Source organism: Neoarius graeffei, chromosome 9 (assembly GCF_027579695.1).
Source record: "Neoarius graeffei isolate fNeoGra1 chromosome 9, fNeoGra1.pri, whole genome shotgun sequence".
Lineage (NCBI taxonomy): Eukaryota > Metazoa > Chordata > Actinopteri > Siluriformes > Ariidae > Neoarius > Neoarius graeffei.
Genome location: NC_083577.1, coordinates 49,991,266 through 50,014,170, shown reverse-complemented (window position 1 = coordinate 50,014,170; position 22,905 = coordinate 49,991,266). Strand labels below are relative to the sequence as shown.

At 41.6% G+C, this 22,905-nt stretch overlaps 1 protein-coding gene across 1 annotated transcript in view; it reads right to left on the bottom strand.

The window, feature by feature from the left end:
• The window catches only part of pdia5 (protein disulfide isomerase family A, member 5), a 138,499-nt gene that overhangs the window by 57,451 nt on the left and 58,143 nt on the right, over positions 1 to 22,905 (bottom strand). Inside the window, exons 7-8 of the mRNA XM_060929719.1 lie at positions 22,525 to 22,585; positions 10,858 to 10,925 (exon numbers count right to left, since the gene is read on the bottom strand). Of these exons, the coding sequence (XP_060785702.1) occupies positions 10,858 to 10,925; positions 22,525 to 22,585 (129 nt within the window). The remainder of the gene's footprint in view (positions 1 to 10,857; positions 10,926 to 22,524; positions 22,586 to 22,905) is intronic.

Sequence of the window (22,905 nt, the reverse complement as noted above, 5' to 3'; positions counted from 1 at the left end):
ACGTTGTCCAATGAGACGCCAGCTAGAGCTCAGCACAGCGTATTCGCGTATTCTCAATGTTTACACAGCACCGGAGCTGATACGATCTAGATTGAATACGTGGACGCTGGCGGATTCCCGTTTCCCCGCTTTTTCAGGGGGGTTAATGTAAACGGACAGTGCGTCCGCGAAGAAAACGAGACAGATACGGTCTAGTGTAAACGTAGCCTAAAGAGCTCAACTGTTTTCAGCTGTGCTAACATGATTGTACAAGGGTTTTCTAATCATCCATTAGCCTTCTGAGGCAATGAGCAAACACATTGTACCATTAGAACACTGGAGTGATAGTTGCTGGAAATGGGCCTCTATACACCTATAGCCTAGGTCACAACCGGACGTACGATTTTTTGGCCATGCGATTTTTGGCGTTTCCCCAAATCGCTGCGTTTTTTTTGTTCATGGAGAAAGACGCACGTTGGCCGTAAGTTTGTCTTGCAACCTGAAAAAACGTAAGCGCCCGTAGAGTTTGTTTGACATGACAAAGAACCTCTGCGGCCGGTCTACGGCTCGAAAATCAGCACGTCACACGCGCGCCCTCCGTGCGTTTCTTGCGTTTTTTGCACGTAGACCGGCCGTAGGAGCACGTACGGCCGGTTGTGACCGAGGCTTTAGTAGATATTGCACCAAAAACCAGACATTTGCAGCTAGAATAGTCATTTACCACATTAGCAATGTATAGAGTGGATTTCTGATTAGTTTAAAGTGATCTTCATTGAAAAGAACAGTGCTTTTCTTTCAAAAATAAGGACATTTCAAAGTGACCCCAAACTTTTGAACGGTAGTGTACATTCAGTCGGTAAACAGGAAATCGATGTGTGACAGACCTGAAAATGGTATACACGGTATAGAACCCCAAGCTGAAGCTCGGTACCAAATATCAAGCAGTTGTGATTTGTAGTTTCTGAGAAAAAGGATGTTTTGGGTGTACGGAGATATGGACGGACAGAGGTAAACCAGTATACCCCCCTCCTTCGGAGCGGGGCTATAGTAATAATGATAACAATAATAATAACTTGAAAATAGGCTTGAGCATTTGATCTGGTTTTGGAGACGTTTATGAACAGCAGGTACTACTCAGGTTGAAACTAATCCACCCAATTGCACCCTGGACCCCGGCAGCGGAATCAGTGGAAACGTTGTTCGGCGATATTCTTCACTCAGTATGCCACTTACACACCTAAAACATGCAATATATGAACACACTGCTCTCCCACTAGCAATTCAATTTTTCATTTCAGGAGAAAACGGAAAACAGCATCTAAGATTATTTTTAATCTTTTACAGGATAAACCGCTTGGGTAATATTTTCAGGGAATTATGGTGAGATGCAGCCTGACTTTAAATACAGAGGCTTTTTTTATTCACTTTTTTGCAGTCCCATCTGTTTGCAATGCAGGCTCACAGCCGTATGTGGCATAGAGGGTTTTTTTTTTCCCTCTTGATAAAAGAACACCTAATATAAGTGCACAATTTGCCTGCGTACTGAATAGCATTTTCCTTTTCGCTGGACAAATGGCAACATTAACTTCATTAAAAACAATTTTACTGAGCAGAAAGGTTCATTACAGATTAATTGAGCAGGTATTAGAGCCCCGTCTACAATGCTGAATAAACACACACACACACACCTTCAAAGGACAATTTACAAATGATCTATGGCTGCTTGTAGGCATCCAACAGTAGAGTGAAAAATGCGTATGCTGATGATTGACTTCCTGCCAACTCCCTTTCATTTCTTGAACATTATCGGCATCCTGCACACACACATGCAAAAGTACAGGAAGTAGCAAATCTCTTCCTAGCTGTCCACATCTGCAAACTAGACATTCATTATGCAAACTAGATGAACGGCTTACTTACAGACTGCCTGTGCAGCCCATTGTTCTTATACTCATCAAATATATGAAATAAACCACGATCCAGCTAGTGTAACTACTCCTCATTTGCAGTTCCGTAAAAAGAAAAGAAAAAATACATTTGCTCCTGTGGTGATGTGATCGGAGCCAACTGCTGGTGCATTTAAAGAGAGATTTTGGCTTGTGAAACCAGGACAGCAGAGTAGGCCACGTGGGTCTTTCAGCTGCGCAAGACTGATTTGGCTGTTTACTACATTTTTCTTTTCAACAACTCTTGCTTAAAATGTGCACAGCACTATGATCATGTAAACTCTGCTATACTGACGCTCAGTACTACAACCAGGGTTTACAAGATCAAAATACTACTGTGGGATAGAGTTTGTAGTGTAGAGTTTAGGGCTGTTGAAGATAACGCGATAACGCGTTAACGCAAATTCCTTTTAACACCACTCATTTTTTTTAATGCGCAATTAAGGCCCCGGCCACACCGCCCGAACTTTGCTGGAGCGTTCCTTGAACGGTGGGGGGGGGGGGCGAATTTCGACAACGCTCGTCACCGCGCACAAAATGGGAAAAAAATCGAAAACACGGGCGTTGGCTTAGCGGTGCACCGCTGAAGCTGGCGTTGCTTTAGCGTTGGTTTAGCGGTAGCGAGCGTTGGTTTAGCGGTGACGCGAGCGTTGGTATAGCGGCGTTCTGCGCATGCGGGCTTTGGCTCGGCGGGGGTATAAAGTTGGTTTAGCACCAATCATAGCAAGTCTCTCAGCATCCATGGTGATATAGTTTTACTGTAATTTTGAGCAAATTCGATATAGATGAGGTCTGAACTCAATGGCAGCTCGATTCCAAATGAGCTCCTGGTCCATTTCCACCCGTATTTATAGCCAAATTCTGGTCCCGCTCCGACACCTCTATACCAACGCCAAACCAAAGTTCATCGCCGCCATGGATAGCTGCTTCAACGCCCGACACCGTTCCAGCAACCCCGTGTCCGCTCGTAAAACGCTTACAACCGCTCCACCGAAGTTTGTGCAACGTTTAATCGCCGCCCGGGCAACGCTGGCGAAGCAGCGGTGGTCCAGCGTTCAAGATTTCTGCGTTGGCCTAGCGGACCCAAGCGTCCACGAACTTGCGTCTAGCGGTGCCAAACTTTGACTGGGCGTTGGTGGAGCGGGGGTGAACTTTGCCGGGGCGGAAAATTGCCCCCTCCTTACCGTTCGCAATATTTTGTGCAGCTCAAAACTTTCGGAGCGGTAGGAGGGCCCCTCGAGAAACATCAGTGGTGGCCGAGCGTATATGGCGTTGCTTTAACGGGGGCCAACTTTTGTTAAACAGTGGTGAACGGTTACGAGCGGTGATGAATTTTTTTCACCGCTCCAGGAACGCTCCAGCAAAGTTCGGGCGGTGTGACCGGGGCCTAACGCATGCATGTTCTGTACCCCTCCCCCGTAGTTTGGGAAATCAGGAAGTGATGTGGCATGAGCGAGCGATGTAGCAAGTAGCTGGTTGGCGCAAGTCGTGATAAAGTGCACTTACATACAGAATCAACTTAGTGTTGTATTCTGAGTGTTTACATAAAATGGGTGTGGTTTTTATATGCTTTTGATGCTCCAGAGGGGAGAAAAGAAGACGTGTTAAGGTGCATGTGTGCGTGTGCGCGCAGGCTGCAAACTGGAGTGAGAGTTTATTTATAAACTATTTACACTGGAGTATAGATTTTACTACATTGTCACGTGTGCTAATAACATACTGTACTTATCTGAGCTCTTAAAAAAACACACACAAAAAAAAATCATTAAAACAAATTAAAGGACCCACAGAAGTGTTACTGGATTCTGTTGGAGTTCAAAGAGTGGATGATACAGTGGTGCTTGAAAGTTTGTGAACCCTTTAGAATTTTCTATATTTCTGCATAAATGACTTAAAACATCATCAGATTTTCACACAAGTCCTAAAAGTAGATAAAGAGAATCCAGTTAAACAAATGAGACAAAAATATTATACTTGGTCATTTATTTATTGAGGAAAATGATCCAATATTACATATCTGTCAGTGGCAAAAGTATGTGAACCTCTAGGATTAGCAGTTAATTTGAAGGTGAAATTAGAGTCAGGTGTTTTCAATCAATGGGATGACAATCAGGTGTGAGTGGGCACCCTGTTTTATTTAAAGAACAGGGATCTATCAAAGTCTGATCTTCACAACACGTCTGTGGAAGTGTATCATGGCACGAACAAAGGAGATTTCTGAGGACCTCAGAAAAAGCGTTGTTGATGCTCGTCAGGCTGGAAAAGGTTACAAAACCATCTCTAAAGAGTTTGGACTCCACCAATCCACAGTCAGGCAGATTGTGTACAAATGGAGGAAATTCAAGACCATTGTTACCCTCCCCAGGAGTGGTCGACCAACAAAGATCACTCCAAGAGCAAGGTGTGTAATAGTCGGCGAGGTCACAAAGGACCCCAGGGTAACTTCTAAGCAACCGAAGGCCTCTCTCACATTGACTAATGTTAATGTTCATGAGTCCACCATCAGGAGAACACTGAACAACAATGGTGTGCATGGCAGGGTTGCAAGGAGAAAGCCATTGTTCTCCAAAAAGAACATTGCTGCTCGTCTGCAGTTTGCTAAAGATCACATGGACAAACCAGAAGGCTGTTGGAAAAATGTTTTGTGGACGGATGAGACCAAAATAGAACTTTTTGGTTTAAATGAGAAGCGTTATGTTTGGAGAAAGGAAAACACTGCATTCCAGGATAAGAACCTTATCCCATCTGTGAAACATGGTGGTGGTAGTATCATGGTTTGGGCCTGTTTTGCTGCATCTGGGCCAGGACGGCTTGCCATCATTGATGGAACGATGAATTCTGAATTATACCAGCGAATTCTAAAGGAAAATGTCAGGACATCTGTCCATGAACTGAATCTCAAGAGAAAGTGGGTCATGCAGCAAGACAATGACCCTAAGCACACAAGTCGTTCTACCAAAGAATGGTTAAAGAAGAATATAGTTCATGTTTTTGAATGGTCAAAATCCTGACCTTAATCCAATGGAAATGTTGTGGAAGGACCTGAAGCCAGCAGTTCATGTAAGGAAACCCACCAACATCCCAGAGTTGAAGCTGTTCTGTACGGAGGAACGGGCTAAAATTCCTCCAAGCCGGTGTGCAGGACTGATCAACAGTTACCGCAAACGTTTAGTTGCAGTTATTGCTGCACAAGGGGGTCACACCAGATACTGAAAGCCAAGGTTCACATACTTTTGCCACTCACAGATATGTAATATTGGATCATTTTCCTCAATAAATAAATGACCAAGTATAATATTTTTGTCTCATTTGTTTAACTGGGTTCTCTTTATCTACTTTTAGGACTTGTGTGAAAATCCGATGATGTTTTAGTTCGTATTTATGCAGAAATATAGAAAATTCTAAAGGGTTCACAAACTTTCAAGCACCACTGTAGTTTGAGGCTGGAAGTTACGGTAAGTACAGAACTAGAGGAAAATACTATATTGTTCTGTTCACACAGAATTGTGCTAAACCCTCACAATTATAAAGTTAACGCTGCTTTATTTTTTAAATGCACTTCGGGAATAAAATAACCACAAAAATAATTTTTGCTGTGTCCAGCCTTAAGGCCCGGTCCCACAATACCAATAACTACAACTATAAATAAATTGGTCCCCTACAGTTTATGTGCTTGGTGGTCACACCAGACCGATAATGATACCTATAGCCCAGGCCTGGGTTTATCGGGATTGGTGAGATTGCTTCTGGAGCAATTTTTCCAGGCCCGGACCTGATCCGATAAAACATCTGACCAACCAGGTAATTATTTACATGTGACGTTGTCTGAGCTTGTGCTATTTTCCCCGGGCATCTTTGTACATCCTTGTTGCATCATGAAGTCACGGAATACGGATTCACGGAAAATAAAAAATATAATACAAAGCAATGATCGGTACAAAGAAATTCATGGTTATGTGATTTTTCAATGAAATATCAATAGCAAATTAATAAAGTAAACATATAAATGCAGGTAAGATATTTTAATTATGAACTTCGGCAGTCCAAACATTTAATTGTTTAAGACTTCTTAATTTTTTTGTCCACGATACAGCCGTATGAAAATCGGTAACCAGTCTGTAATATACTGACCAATCCGTAAATTATTAGCATCCGTGATGCATCTGGATTAAAATACGTAACCACTCTGTATTTTGTATACTTTTTTTATTATATTTCCGTAATCCATAGTCCGTGACCTATCCGCATTTTGTATTTTTGAGTGTGTGCATGGGTTGTTTTGAAGTCCAAACTGTACAGTATGACCCAGAATAATGTGCTACTACTTGGAAAAAACTTCCATGACTATTCCTAAGTTGCATGCATTTATTTACCGGAGTGGCAGGACCAAGTGATATTATAGTTGGGATTATATTCTTCCTGACCTGGCCACATACATTTGCATAAAGGAAGCTAAAGCAAGCATATTTGTCCACTCCCACTCACTGAAAACTTGAAAAATATTCCTTTAGAACAGATTTTTAAAAATGGGAGACTAAATTTGTGAGTGCTGTCGCCTCACAGCAAGAAGGTCCGGGTTCGAGCCCCGTGGCCGGCGAGGGCCTTTCTGTGCGGAGTTTGCATGTTCTCCCCGTGTCCGCGTGGGTTTCCTCCGGGTGCTCCGGTTTCCCCCACAGTCCAAAGACATGCAGGTTAGGTTAACTGGTGACTCTAAATTGACCGTAGGTGTGAATGTGAGTGTGAATGGTTGTCTGTGTCTATGTGTCAGCCCTGTGATGACCTGGCGACTTGTCCAGGGTGTACCCCGCCTTTCGCCCGTAGTCAGCTGGGATAGGCTCCAGCTTGCCTGCGACCCTGTAGGACAGGATAAAGCGGCTACAGATAATGGATGCAATTAATCGCGATTAAATATTTGAATCGATTGACAGCCCTAGTAGAGAGTTTAATGTTTATTGTATTGATTATTGCTCATTCAGGGTTCTTGCAGGATTCAGTAAGTTAAATTTTAGACCTTTTTTAGACTTTTTAAGACCATTATGAAAATTTTTTTAGACCAACACGAAGCATTACAACCTGCCCTACCCCTGCCCTTCCCAAAAAAAGACAATCGAGTTCAATTCTCAAAACAAAGTCATTTGTATTGGTAAACTGACTATCAGGGATACAAACTGTGTGCTTATTTATGTCATATGGCAACATTAGTACAACATTAGTACATTATGTCACATAGCAACAAAAGTACAAGACAATAGAGTGATAAAGGGCATTTGTGCAGTAAATGCAGTCTGTAGGGGTTTGGTTTTTTCCCCTAACTGCAACAGAACTCATTTAAACTTTTGATTAGTGGTGTTCTGGTAATAAAACAGCGTTATTATATAATGCACTGTTGTCAGATGATGACTTTCTTGATTGCTCATGTGAACCCCATGCTGCAAACCACAGCATCGCAGACCTCCACTTACTGTAGCAACCATTTCAACCATATTAACAGTAAAAATGCATACACATCTTTTATAAATAGTTAAAACATACGTAGTAGCCCCATAGCACACTTGCTTCCAGTTAAACAGCAAACTCATGCAAGGCGGCAGCGATTTACCAATGAAATCAAGTCATACCTTGCGAGAGGTATACAAGGGAGACAGCAGGTTTTTAAGCAGTAGCGGAGCAAACAGGGGCCATTTGAGACAGAGGTGTAAAATCATTGCAAAATATGAATGCAAAATTAATAAATACTAAATAATAAAGCCAGGAAAGACACACCATTGGGGAGAGAATAATATATTTAAAAAAAAAAAGAGCACTGTTAGAAAGCTGAATACGCTGACTGGACTCATGCGCTCCATGTCATGGTAAAGTTGACGACATGTAATGTGCACGCTAAGGCCAAGTTTACATTAGACCGTATCTGTCTCGTTTTCTTCGCGGATGCACTGTCCGTTTACATTAAAACGCCTGGAAACGCCGGGAAATGGGAATCCGCCAGGGTCCACGTATTCAATCCAGATCGTGTCAGCTCCGGTGCTGTGTAAACATTGAGAATACGCGGATACGCTGTGCTGAGCTCTAGCTGGCGTCGTCATTGGACAACGTCACTGTGACATCCACCTTCCTGATTCGCTGGCATTGGTCATGTGACGCGACTGCTGAAAAACGGCGTGGACTTCCGCCTTGTATCACCTTTCATTAAAGAGTATAAAAGCATGAAAATACTGCAAATACTGATGCAAATACTGCCCATTGTGTAGTTATGATTGTCTTTAGGCTTGCCATCCTTCCACTTGCAAGTGGTAAGTGACTTGCGCACAGCGGCTCAGTCCCGAATCACTGCTCGTGCACTACACTCGCACGCTCTGTGAGCTGCGCAGGGCCGGAGTGCGCACCCTCCAGAGGGCACTCGCTGTTCAGGACGGAGTGATTTGGAGCGCAGGATGCCTGCGGAGCCAAGCGTATCCGTGTATTGGCGTTGCTGTGTGCACGCGAATCGTGTATTGGCGTTGCTGTGTGCACACTAATCGTTTTAAAAACGTTAATCTGATGATCCGCTGATACGGTCTAATGTAAACCCCACCTAAGATTGAAGCCCCTGCACTGTAGACAAAGTTTGGGAGAATAGCAGGGTACAAATAATTTACAGCAGGGTGCAAAATGTCTGCCAGCAGCAGACATAATGCACGCAAAGCGTGCAGGGATATATGAGAGAGAGAGAGAGATGCAAGTACGAATTTTTCATGGGGCGGGATGGTTTGGAACAGGTCGTCTAAAATTGGGATAACATTTACCCGGGATGGGTATTTGAGGCGGGTCGTCTAGCTTAAGCTTGATTAGCGTTGTTACGCACGCCAGTGTTTCCCACAGAAATTTTGGAGACTATGGGGGCAGCCCATGGGGGGGGGGGGGGGGGGGGGGGGGGGGGGGGGGGTGTTGTTTAAAATTGAGTGATATGTTAAATATTAAAGTTATTACTGAAAAACTATTGATTAAAAAAACAGACACTGAGAAATGGTCCTATAAACAACTTTACCAATATAAAAGATTACCAGGACTACAAAAATGCAGAAAAATAGGCTTTACTTATCCAAATGCACCTGTTGGTTCAAAAGTTAAAGTGCAGAGAACCTCACAGCACAACATGAAGTTACCTTAAAATATAATATAAATGCCTCAGCTTTCATGGAAGAAAAAAACTATTAATACTAGTACTGTGTGCAGGCAGTCTCTCCTGAAGACTAAATTAAACAATAATTATAAACTAATAAAATAAATGGCTCAGGCTTCATAGAAGAAAAAAAACAATTTGAACAGAATCTCACAGTATGATGCTGAAGCTGCCTAAACAATGGAAAATAAAATACCATTTTGGCAAAAATGTTGGCATCCATTAATTTCTTGTATTAAGTAAAAAAAAATATGTTGCCAGATACTGCTGACGTTTTACAGCCCAAAATATGTTCAAAACCCGCCAAAATGCACTTAAAACCGCCCAATCTGGCAACACAGGCGGCAGTAATGGCTGCACTCTTGTCGAGGATGTAAACAAAGTTGACGCGGCAACGGACATACATGACATAGTGGATGTAATTTACGGTCACAACTTTTTTTGCCGTCAGAAATATTTAATATTAAATTTTGTGACTCGACTGACAATAGCTGGTGGCATAACAAGCCACAGACGGCGATTTGCCGTCGGTGACCGGCTACTTTTGAGACCGCTGACAGTGTGAAAGCTCTCCGCGCTAATGTGAGCGGCTATTTAACCCACCGTTCCAGCTCAACACAGCTCCTTTTTGCGATAGTGTGCTTCAGCCTATTGCTCGCAGAACATTCTCGTTTTTCATACTTACGGCGGTGCTTGAAAGTTTGTGAACCCTTTAGAATTTTCTATATTTCTGCATAAACATGACCTAAAACATCAGATTTTCACACAAGTCCGAAAAGTAGATAAAGAGAACCCAGTTAAACAAATGAGACAAAAATATTATACTTGGTCATTTTTTTATTGAGGAAAATGATCCAGTATTACATATCTGTGAGTGGCAAAAGTATGTGAACCTCTTTACTCACTATTATTCGACGCGCTATCCACACTCTTCATCGCACTGCCAACACAACCGCTAACCTTCTCTGACTGCCACAGACTGCATAAACTCGGCGTGAACTTAGAAGGTAGAACCACGGTAGGCGTAGTGGACAAACTGGACCGTTGCATACTTGCCGCGATCATCGGTGATTGAAGTTTTTTAGCAGGCAGACAACAACGCAACCGGCACATTTTTTATTAATGTTTTGCAGGCACTTCTAGGAACGGACTGAGCGGATGTAAGAATTTTAGACTTGGATAAATTAAATTTTAGACCTGGGATGAAAATGTGTTTTTTAGACATTTTAAGGCCTAAAATTTAACTTTCTGAATTTTAGACTTTTTTAGACCCCGCGGGAACCCTGTCATTGTAGAGGCTATTTTCTGTATTTAATACATTTACTGACACTGTTATGTTAAGTGCAACACCACATGATCCTGGGGGACGCATTATACCTGCCTGCGATGGGAGAAAAAAAGCCTACTTCACCTGAAAATGTGAAACAGACCGAGCAAGTTTGAGATACGTTTGTTTTCACAGAAGACGTGTGCAGTGATGGCAGCATTTAGCTGACAATAGTGTGCATAGTGTTGCTTTGACTCAAAACTGGCATAATGTATAATCCATCCACAGAACGCAGAACTAAACCCCAATAAATGCATTATTAAACAAAACATAAGGCCACAAAATTGTCAGACATGAAACTGATGAGTATTAAAATGTTCTGCTGGTATTTAATTCAAACAAGCCTCACTAGCTTAAAGCATCAGGAAGTGAATTTTAGACAAGGTTAAATGTTTGCTGTATTAAAAAAAAAAAAAAATTGAGAAACAGTACCGAGAAGTACTTACATATTTCCCTTTTGTCTCTGTGGCAGCGTGTTGGAAGATGGGCTGCATCCTCTTACACACACCGCACCCTTTGTGTCATAGAAAAAGGACAAAGAGGAGAAAAATCGGAGCAGTTAACAGACTACTGACTCAAATAGCATTCTCTGAAAACATTTTTACATCTTTAAAGAACACTTCAGTAAATATGATGCATAGGGTGTGCGTTTTAAATTCTTCATTTCTTAAAATATTACTGCAGCTAAATTGAAGGCAGCTAGAGAATTGTGTGGTGTGCGTTTACCCGGAGGTGCCCAATTATTAATTCTATAAAATAACGTCTTAGGAAGCTAGTGAAAAATTAAAGAACGACAGGAAAAAGAGGAAACGACAAGTGAAGCTTAAATGAACAGCCCAAGGGCTGCCCTCCGTGTGCAGCTTTCAATATTCAGGCAGCATTTCATTATCTCAGCAGACACAACAGTATACATCTTTAAAAACAGCATGTTCACAACTCTCTGCTGTACAGAACATTCATTTTTCCCCTCGATACAGAAGGTGTGCTGTAGTTATCCCCAAGAACAATCTTATAACAATAAATGTGGAAGTGTGACTGTGAATGTGGAAGTAATCATCTCTAACAGCCACATACTATAGAAGCAACAAAATCATTGCGAGCACTGCAGAGAATGCATTCAAGGAAGTTATGCTAGTATCAGAGGTGGACAAAGTACCCAACTTCATTATTTAAGTCAAAGTACAGATCCCACTGGTCAAATGTTACTCTGATACAAGTGAAAGTTGTCTGGTCAAATTTTTACTTAAGTTAAAGTACTGAAGTAGTTGCTTTTAAAAATACTGAAGTACTAAAAGTACATTTTCTGTCAACGCATCATTGTATTATTGCCATGACGCTTACAAAACCTAACGCCATTACCAAAGACAGAAATGTGAATTCACAAAATGAACGCATGCTGTGCATCATGGTGGTTTAACGTTAAGCTAGCTAGTCAGTGAAACTCCACCTGACAGGCTAGCAAACTCTTTTCAAACTCGAAATCATATTGGGTAGCTAACGCTACTAGAAGAGAGAGATTTCTACATTGTTTATTTTTGCAAGATTGTGCTAAAACATATTTCTGAAAGGACTTCAGATAAGTTAACATTATTCATGTTTGTGTAACTCCGTGTTTACATGCTAACTAACAGTGTCCAAGTTAACTAGCTACGTGTAAACGTTAGCTGTGGACTAGGTGACGGCAACTTGGCGGGCAAATCCATAGAAAGTCATTTGACTAACCAGACTGCATAGCTATTGCAATGTTATCGCTAGCTCTAAAAGCACAGGCAACTTCATTACAAGATTTCTCTTGGAATAAAACGTTTATATAACTCAATACGCTTCCGCAGGTTGGATGGCGAGTTTTTGTAGGCCGTGGTGTGGTTCGTTTTCAGCAAACAAACCAAACATTTAAAACGAAACGAATCTTTATTCCTTTCAGAAAACTGAAACATGGGTTCATGGGCCATGGGTGCGTGCAATCCCCAGAAGAATTTCGTCCTTCCATTCTGCCATCAATTGATTCTGTTCAAATAACGCTGCTGAGAAATAATTGAGCTTGATTTTATACAGTCTATGGACGTGACGTGACCCTAGTGATTACTGATAGGCTCTCAGTGTCACCTGCGAAAAAAACAATCAGGTTTTAGAAAAGAAAAGAAACCATCTACTTTCAAAGCTGTGTCATAGTAACGAGTAACGAGGACCTTGATAGAAATGTAGTGGAGTAAAAAGTACGATATTTGCCTTTCAAATGTAGTGAAGTTAAAGTCATAAGTTTCCACAAAAAAAATACTCAAGTAAAGTACAGATACTCAAAAAGTGTACTTAAGTAGAGTACTCAAATAAATGTACTTCGTTACTGTCCACCTCTGGCTAATGCAAAGCTAAAAGTAATGTACCGGTAACGTGTCTGAGGCTACACATTGTAGCATGCTAAGATACCAAAACATCGCGGTTTATTGTTCTACTACAAAAAAAGCTTAGATACTGACGCTCTGTTGTGTCACATGTCATGTCTCTGGTTGTGGAACGCCAGCATGCTGTGAAGGAGCCATGACCTGAAGGTTCAGGAAGCAACCTTGGGCCCAAAGGGTCACCGGTTTGCTTCCCAGGACCAGCAGGAAAAATGTGAGGGGAGTTGAGTGAATGAACATCACCTTCCCCTCCTTCTGTATCATGGCTAAAGTGCCCTTGAGCAAGGCACCTAACCCCCAACTGCTCCCCGGGCGCTGAAGCATAGCATGCCCACTGCTCTGGGTATGTGTGTGTGTTCACTGCTTCAGATGGGTTAAATGCAGAGAGGAATTTTGCTATGCTTGAGTGTACATGTGACAAAATAAAGGCTTCTTCTTAAAAACACACACTGGCATGGCGTTATTTGGTTCAGTATAAAATCACTCAAGCCGGAATATTGAGGGATCTTCTTTACGGCATAATTTTGGGAATATCTGTGTAAAAAGAGCTACTGTTTAGAGATCAGCACCTGTACCTTGATTCTGTAGTACTCAAGTACTCAGTACCCAGGACTCGGACCCGACTCGTGCCCTAATTTTAAGGGCTCGTGACTTGACTTGGACTTGAGCTCGTGCATTAACTGCATTCGGACTCGTAAATTGGAGACGAGGGCTTGGATTTTTCTTTATTTGTTTGTAACATGCCATAATAATTTGGCATAAGATATTTATATCTACATTAAATTTTGTATTAATTTCGTGCAAGAGTGTCACAGCTGTGCTCCTTGGCGCGTGCATCAGACAGACCCTCAGGCGCGCTCTGGACAGCACGTGCACCAAGCGGACTCTCACGCGTGCGTCGTAAACGACTCGCACCTGCACAGGATTAAGGCGCAGTCAGTGTGCCGATATAAAAACTGTGAAAACGTACGTACTTTGCAAAGTATTGAGTTGCGTTGCTGACACATTACTGAGCCTTATTTCCTTGTTCGGTTTCCTGATCCCTGATTTCCTGTTTCTCGTCTTTGATTCTGCCGAGTCTGCGATCGCCTGTTTGTGCCTCGCTCGACCTATTGCGTTTCACCGTCTTACGATTTTGCCTGCCGTTCTGGATTGTTTACCATCTTCACTTGTATTAATAAACACACCTTCTGCACTTACACTACCGTTCAAAAGTTTGGGGTCACCCATACAATTTTGTGTTTTCCATGAAAAGTCACACTTTTATTTACCACCATAAGTTGTAAAATTAATAGAAAATATAGTCAAGACATTTTTCTGGCCATTTTGAGCATTTAATCGACCCCACAAATGTGACGCTCCAGAAACTCAATCTGCTCAAAGGAAGGTCAGTTTTATAGCTTCTCTAAAGAGCTCAACTGTTTTCAGCTGTGCTAACATGATTGTACAAGGGTTTTCTAATCATCCATTAGCCTTCTGAGGCAATGAGCAAACACATTGTACCATTAGAACACTGGAGTGAGAGTTGCTGGAAATGGGCCTCTATACACCTATGGAGATATTGCACCAAAAACCAGACATTTGCAGCTAGAATAGTCATTTACCACATTAGCAATGTATAGAGTGGATTTCTGATTAGTTTAAAGTGATCTTCATTGAAAAGAACAGTGCTTTTCTTTCAAAAATAAGGAAATTTCAAAGTGACCCCAAACTTTTGAACGGTAGTGTACATTCGTCTCTCAACCATCTCTGACAGAATACTTTGCACTCGCTGACAAAGAGAATGCACACTCACCTGTTCATATGTCATGTTCAGGAACAAGCTAACGTTAATGGTGCTAAAACAGCCACCGTCAAATGGTGCAGTTGGAGTCTTATTCTCGGACTCGACTTGAAATTTTTTTTAATGGCTTGGACACTGGGGACTCGAGACTGGACTCGAACTTGAGGTTTTGGCTACATCCACACGACAACGAGATTTTTTTTTTTAAATATCGCGTCCACATGGGCAACAGATCAGTAAAATATCAGGTTCATATGGCAACGTAATGCTTGCTGAAAACGATGCAATATACATGCGACACCACTACGTGCGCTGTAAGACGGTCCCATCGGAGACACCAGAACAATAGAAGAAGTAGACGCATGCGCATAAACCCCTTCTTCTGTAGCATTAGCCACAAAGTTTTGATTATTAGTCAGTAGTGTAAAACGAAAGACGCGGAAAGAGGAATGAATGGGGTTAGATGGAAGCCGGTACGCCAACATTCTGATATCCTCCAGAATTCTTTAATGGTCCGGAATAAATTGAATGCTACACGTTGATGGATTACTTTGTTCTTCTACGCCCTTTTTGAGGAATGTATTGTCGGACTTAAACCAACATCTGAAGAGGTGAGATCACTCCTTTTTTTTTTCCCTATTTTTGCTGGCGGGATTGTTTTTGTTTTTGGAAAGCAGTGAAAATATTTTGTAAGCGCGTTTCATGAACCAAGTTATAGGATTTGTTGACAACTCGCATCGAGTTCGTTACAGTTCTACCCGGCGTGAAGCACTGACAGTCATGTGGTTGTGACGTCATCGTAAACAAATCCGTTCTACTCATCCAGACGACTTCGCAATGGCGCCGTTGCCAGATTTTTCCACTCTGGAACCCGTTCTCAAAAGATTTCGTTTTGGGGCACCCAAAACGCCAGTGCCGTGTGGACGCCAGGCCGAAACGATAAACAATTTTATCAGATTCACCTGAATCCGTTGCCGTGTGGACAGGGCCTTAGTGACTCAACTACAACAGTGCCTACATCAGATGTGAATCAGGTCTACTTTATCACCAAACTGGTGACAGGTTTTCCTGTTGTTAAAGGTACCTTAACTTTATCTGAACTCTGACATAGTATAGAGAAACTAGTTTGTGCCTACCACACAGTGTAGTTTTTGGCTTGACATAGTGCTGTTGCAATGTTTCCTGCCTTCTCAGTTGACACAAATAAACAATTACCATTACACCAGTTTCTTGGCCGCTTCTACGTGGTTTTTGGACTCTGTACTATCCAAGAGCACCAAATGTGATTTATAAAATGTGCTTGCTGACATCTTGAACAAGCACTCACTCACTATCTTTTTATGCTGAGTACATTATGATTCTGGTCCATTATTGTTCTTATATAGTAACAGTAAAACTATTCTAGAATACAATGTGTGCAAACTAGCCCCAAGGACAATAATCACTGCACAACCAAGGGCAGCGCTCAAACAGGCAGACTCAATTGCACACAGATGGAAGCCCCTGTCACTATCAGTGAATAGTTCCTCCAGTGGAGGACAACAGATCTAGGGCTCTCCACCACGAATGCTAAAACTTTCTTGACTTTATTTCACTATTATGCTGCAGATGGACTTCTAGCCACACAGCTCCCAGACACCAGACCAGAGCCCATCAGGTAGTCCTGGCTATGCATAATACTATAGAGAAGGCAAATCTCAAAGCTGAGAGTCTAGCCAAACCTAAATCTATGTATGATTCAATTCAGCTGGTCTGCACGAGTGCCTCAAGCCCTACTGGACTCAAGTAATAAGCCCTGATTAAGTGACTCATCACTGAGTCACCCTTCACATGCACCAGGGTAGACACTGGAGCTAAACCAAGTCTCATTCAGTATCCTGGACTATGCCTCCCATACCAGGAAGGAAAGTCACACATCGCCTGGGAGACAGTCATTCTCTTCTGCCAGGCTGGAAATACAAAAACAAATTCTGTATAGTAAAAGCACCTCGTAGGCTGGCTGATGATTGAATAAACAGGGTTGCCATGAAAGTCCACACCTTGGTGTACAAACACAGGTTGGAGGATTCTTTCCATTATACAATGAAGTGTATGCTTTAAGAAGTGTCCGAGGCTCTAGCAGACTGCAGGAGGATATCAAAAATGTGTGGAAACAGAGGCCGACCCAAATGTTCAAGAACATGTACAGGAAGACTGTGTGCTTGCTGAAGAGAGCCCATAACTGTCACACGTGGCCTCATCAGTTCCAACTAGGTGACCAGATTATGGTGGTGACACCAAACACCCCACGCCCCATGCAGATCAACTAACCATGGTGGCATGATTGTACACAATTAACAGCAGAAACATAATTTCTGCTGCATTGCAACAGCTTTCTCATGAGATTTCACATACATGTCAACCTTTGGTCAATCAAACCTGTATAACCAACCTCCAAAATCCGTATTTCCCTTATAAAATCCATATAAGATGCAAATTAAAATAATTTACCTAAAATTTGAATGATAATTAACAATGATATATCCAAGTTACTTTTTATTCAATATTAATAACAATAAACCTTCAGAATGAATACAAAGCTCCAATGTTTGACAAAAACACAAAGTGTCACTCTAATGTTCTGAATTGTACTCCATGACAGCTTTTTTTTAGCACTCTGCACCAATACCTCACTAGGCTGCATGTCACAGCAAGTGTCTGTGTTGATCTTGCCGGAGTGCCCATTCAGAATCTTTTCAGTCGCTACTGAAAGTCGCTCAGGTGGAAATACGCTTTTCAAACAAAATGTTACTTCCCGGTTGGCGGGATTCTCGCAATGCAGTGTGCGCATGATCAAAAGTGGAACGAAGTCTCGCTACCACAAGATAACGCGCGATTTCATAAGACTCTTTACTGGCTGTCTGTGGTGTACAGTACGTTTGTAAATGTTATGCACTCTTATCATCGTGGGAATTGATTATAGCCCGTATGCTACGTTTATTGAATCAAATCCGTATAAAATACGGACATTCCGTATAGGTTGACATGTATGATTTCACAACATGTCAAGAACAATTGGGGAAAAAAAAAGTTCAAAGGTTGGACAGCACAGTCTTCATGACTGTCCCAGGATAAATGCCCATGCTGCATTGTTAAATTCTGACTTCTTCAATGTCCATCAGCAGCCTTACTGCAAGCCAGCGACAAGTCAAGCGATACAAAGATGTGAGTAAAATGCAGGGGCCTGATATAATCTGTATCCATCAGTCAGTGGTCAAGCCTGATCAGGGTGTTTCGGAATCTGGATGTAAAGGCCAATTTATGCTGACAACCCAGTCCTCGCAGATGGCGTCGCAGATAGCGTCTGCGTAGCCCCCCCCCCTCGCAGACGCTCTACGCGCACCTCCCAAAAATTGTGACCACCGCAGAAGCCTCGCAGACAGCGTCGCAGACAAGAGGGCTCTGATTGGTCCACTCTACATCCGCTGTACACGCACTTCCGCTGCCCTACTTTCCCGGTTTGGTTTGTTTTCACGACCGCCATTTTTAAAAACACGAGCTAAGATGGAGCAGCACGAAGAGCGGTTGATCGAGGAAGTGAGGAAGTACGTACATCTATACGACTCCAGTTCTAGTCATTATAAGTAACCGGAGGATAAACAATCCACTAACCACACCCACCAACTACTCCTAGCAATTTCGCGACTTCGCGCCCCCTTGCGTTGTGGCGATGAATAACATCGCGCACGCCTATTACTCCCCGCTCAACGATAAATTACAACTGTCTGCGAAAAGCTATCTGCGAAAGCCTTGTCGCAAGAGCATGCAGAGGCCCTAAGCCTAAACCATTTGGGCTTCTGAAAGCTCAGCAATTAGAGTTTGACACCTACCCCATACCCTAGATGCACAAGCTCATAGATGCTTGTGCTCATCTCTACTGGGAACCTCACGAATTAATACTGGCCTACAGTAGCCTTTGCATTGGTGTGGGCAAAATCTTGTACTCATTAAAAGTGTAGTGTTTCATGAGTAAAAGGGATTTTTCCATCCATCCATCCGCTATACCTCTTAGCTATCTGGGTCATGGAGGAAACCCACACAAGCACAGGGAGAACATGGTAAACTCCAAAGAAAAAGGCCACAGTGGGACACGAGGTTCGAACCCAGAATCTTCTTACTGTGCAGCGACAGTGTTAACCACTGCACCACCACCGTTTCATCTGACCTATAATAACGATCTGACCAAAAGTACATTTTCACTTCTGCACTGAAATTCCTTTTCACGTTTCCAAAAAACGTACCTAAAAATTGTACTCGGCACTCCCTTGATCTCTTAGCACAATTACTGTATATGATTTATTTTCCTCTTTTGTAGTGAAGGACTCTTTAGTTTGAAAAAGCCATTAAATAAAAATCAAATTATTATTATCCTCAATTTCTTTACTTGCAATTCAGTCAACGCATTTCAGAATATTAAATAAACCCTACAGATATTTTATCTAAAACAATATACAGGACAAAAGAAAGAGTGCAACTCCATTCCGGGAATAGAGAGTAACAAAGGCACTCGCTCAATTCAATTAAATCTTGCATGAGAAAAAAAAATTTTCTTTGTGCAGCAACCAAAAAAAGAAAAAAACCCACAATATTAAGATGAAATTTGTTATCTACAGACTCATCCTTACTTTTTAAAGTCTTATATTAAAGGTAGACTGCTTTTAGGATTTTTCAAGTGTAGGTCATAAAAAGAATTTTCCCTGACACCCAATTATTTTTGTTTAATGGACTGAAAGCTACTGAATTCCAATCACAGACTTCCAATTATTATTATTATTATTATTATTATTATTATCTCATCTCATTATCTCTAGCCGCTTTATCCTTCTACAGGGTCGCAGGCAAGCTGGAGCCTATCCCAGCTGACTATGGGCGAAAGGCGGGGTACACCCTGGACAAGTCACCAGGTCATCACAGGGCTGACACATAGACACAGACAACCATTCACACTCACATTCACACCTACGCTCAATTTAGAGTCACCAGTTAACCTAACCTGCATGTCTTTGGACTGTGGGGGAAACCGGAGCACCCGGAGGAAACCCACGCGGACACGGGGAGAACATGCAAACTCCACACAGAAAGGCCCTCGCCGGCTACGGGGCTCGAACCCGGACCTTCTTGCTGTGAGGCGACAGCGCTAACCACTACACCACCGTGCCGTCCCCCTTTATTTACATCCCAAACAAATTATTTTTACTTGTTGTAATGGCAGCAATCACCATTTTCACCAAAAAAAAAGGAAATGCTAAATATTGCATGTAAAAACGTTAAAAAAAAAAAAAATCCGTATAACTCAAGTCCATTATATTATCTGTAATTACCCATTTACTGACTATGTGAATAGAAATCATATAGTTACATGATCTTATCAAGTTAAGTTTAAAATGAGACATTTAAGTACATAGAGAACATAAAAAAGCCAGAAATATTTTACACTGTTGCTACAGAACTTGAGAATATTTATAGCTTATCTACATTCCAGAACTCAGCTCACAATCTCTCATTTCAGGAAATTCTGTGACACATTTAATTACTGAGCTGCAAGCAGTTTCTGTTTTTTTATGTCCAAACTACATCAAGAAGTAACACTTTGCCTAAGGATTCAAACACAAAACACGAAGATAAAAGCAGTTATTGGTAACACACATTATGACCAGAAATAAAGCAGAACGAGCATTTTCTACGCAAGAGCATGCATATTAAGCTACCTGCAAATGTGTCCACGTGTTTATGATGCAATGAACTCGTCATCATTTGATATTCCATATTAATAAGTAAAAAACGAATGATACTTCGAATTCGAAATATTATATTTGCCATGTGCAGGTTTCAAATTTTGTCTTATAAAATCTTTTATTCAAATAAGGAATCACTTATCCCAGCTTTTTATTGAAGAGTTGGTATGTGGACACATTGTTATTAAGCATTAGCATATTAGCACAAAGCATATTTACAGGATCGGTGCAAGGATGAGGAATCTGTTGTGGTATGTGGTTGTGTATGGAGAGTGCATGGACAGATAAGCATCAGACATCAGACATTTCAGTAACTATAACGAACAGGTTCATTAGTTATCTACAGTTTGTAAGAAAGAGTTATATTCTTAATTATGGCAGACATCTGGGACAAGCATGCAAACATACAGATAGGCAAAGATGGATGCACAAAGAAGCGACTAACTTGCTGAAATATTTTTGCAACAAATCTCACAGAGTTACGGGACCCCAACAGAAAATCAGCCACCTTGTTAAACACTTTTTTCATCAACCTTGAAACAAACATACTTTTAGATAAAGAATCTATAGAGTAACAAACTCCTAAAAGCAAAACGTTATGTCAGTTGAATAGACTGAGCAGCACACCACACCACACCACACCACACCACCTCTAAGGTTCGAACTGATCTCGCTCAGAAGTTTAGGTCCTTTTAGGGTTAAATGGGTATCTAATGAATGAACCATGCTTTTGACCTGAGTAAAAAGGTTGTGTGCCACAAATCACCTATTATGGATATAATAATTGCATATTAATGACGTAATACTTTTATACCAATTTCCTACATGTGGTTTCAGGGCTCTTTTTATGCGCAAAGTTCCCCTGCATCATTAATTATGAAACAGCAGCCTACAAACATTACAACAAGTCCAGATTTATGAATTTATATCTGAACTTGGATATTATTACCAAAAACAAGACTTGGCAAATTTTGCAAAGTAGCCTCCAAATATAAACAAATGCTGCCTGACTACTAGGGCCACATCACCCTAAATTGTATCCCTAATAAATGTATTTATCCCTGGACTTAAATCTTTCCAAGCACTTGGTGTATCACTGTCCAGTTGCATAATCAGAAGTGAATTATCAATATTTTGTTATGGTGAATGATTGATTGATTGTCAATACTTATTGACCTATTTCATTTAAAGCTAGACTGCCTTTCAGATTTTTCAAGTGTAGGTCATAAAAAGAATTTTCCCCGACACCCAGTTATTTTTGTTTAGTGGACTGAAAGCTACTGAATTCGAATCACAGGCTGTTTTTTTTTTTAATAGAACAATGTATTTAGGGCCACGTGGCCCTAAATTCTCCGCTATTTTTTCCTGCTTCACCATGACGCAATTCAAGATACTACGTCATGCATGACGTGGTGGGCTTTCCCTGTTCACGCAAGGCATTGTGGGATACAAATTTGAAACAGGAGAGAAAAATGGAGGACGCGAGTGTGCGAATGAAACGTGAAAGACCGACTACAGTAACGGAAAGTGAGAAGAAAAAAACGTTGTGTTGCGAAGGAAAGGAAACGCAAGACCAAACTAATAAATATCGGCGGTCAGCGAGCACCTCGGTGTGATCAGCTGTTCGTTTAGCGACGGAATGATGGAACGGTCAGTGCACGGCCAAGGTAAACCTGTAGATGGCAGTAATGCAACACTGTGGATGCCAGCTGCTGTAAAACCCAAAAGACGACGACGACGACTAAGACAAATCTGTGGATGCGCACACGGACTTCCTTTGTCTGCTCGACTGTGCGAAGTGAGCGATTTCATGCACATTATTTGCTCGGGAATCCCCACAAATTAAATAACTTCCCAGCCACAGAATGTCCTGTTTTTGTTGATCACGATGACCAAATATCAGCGGGAACTAAATTTCACTGATTTTATGAAATCGAAAGGCCATCTACTTTTATATAAGAACCAAGACTACTTCACGTCATGTAAACTTTTATCTTGACGCACTATCAAGTTTTTAAAAGCAGACTTGAATCTTTAATGTTTTTACAGTTAAATCAGAGCCATTTATATCCAGGATTTGACACCCTTTGAAACATAAGCTCTTTGAATTCACCAGTGACTAAGGACAGAATGAGGGTAGATCATCAGGTGACTCACAGGGGGCATAAAACATCATGAGGATGGGTTTCTCTTCTCTTTTCAGCAGCTTCTTAAAGTCCTGTAGGAAAAAAGGTACAGAGCCCCATAAGAGAAATGGCTTGGCATGCCCCCCCCCAAAAAAAAAGGATGTATTGACGCCATTACCTCTAACTCTTAACAATACAAGTACTGTGCAGGATCTCATCAGTTAAGGAGCAGAATAATCTTGAGCTTATGAGGCACATGACTGGTGTAGACAGACTAATCTTCAGTGGACCTTATACTTTGGACTTGCGTAGTGATGCCATATGAAGCTGATGAGTTAAAAGATTCCCCGTGCATGTTGTAACAACCAAGGACTTAATTATACATGGCCAGGTCTTTCTGTATTACTGAACC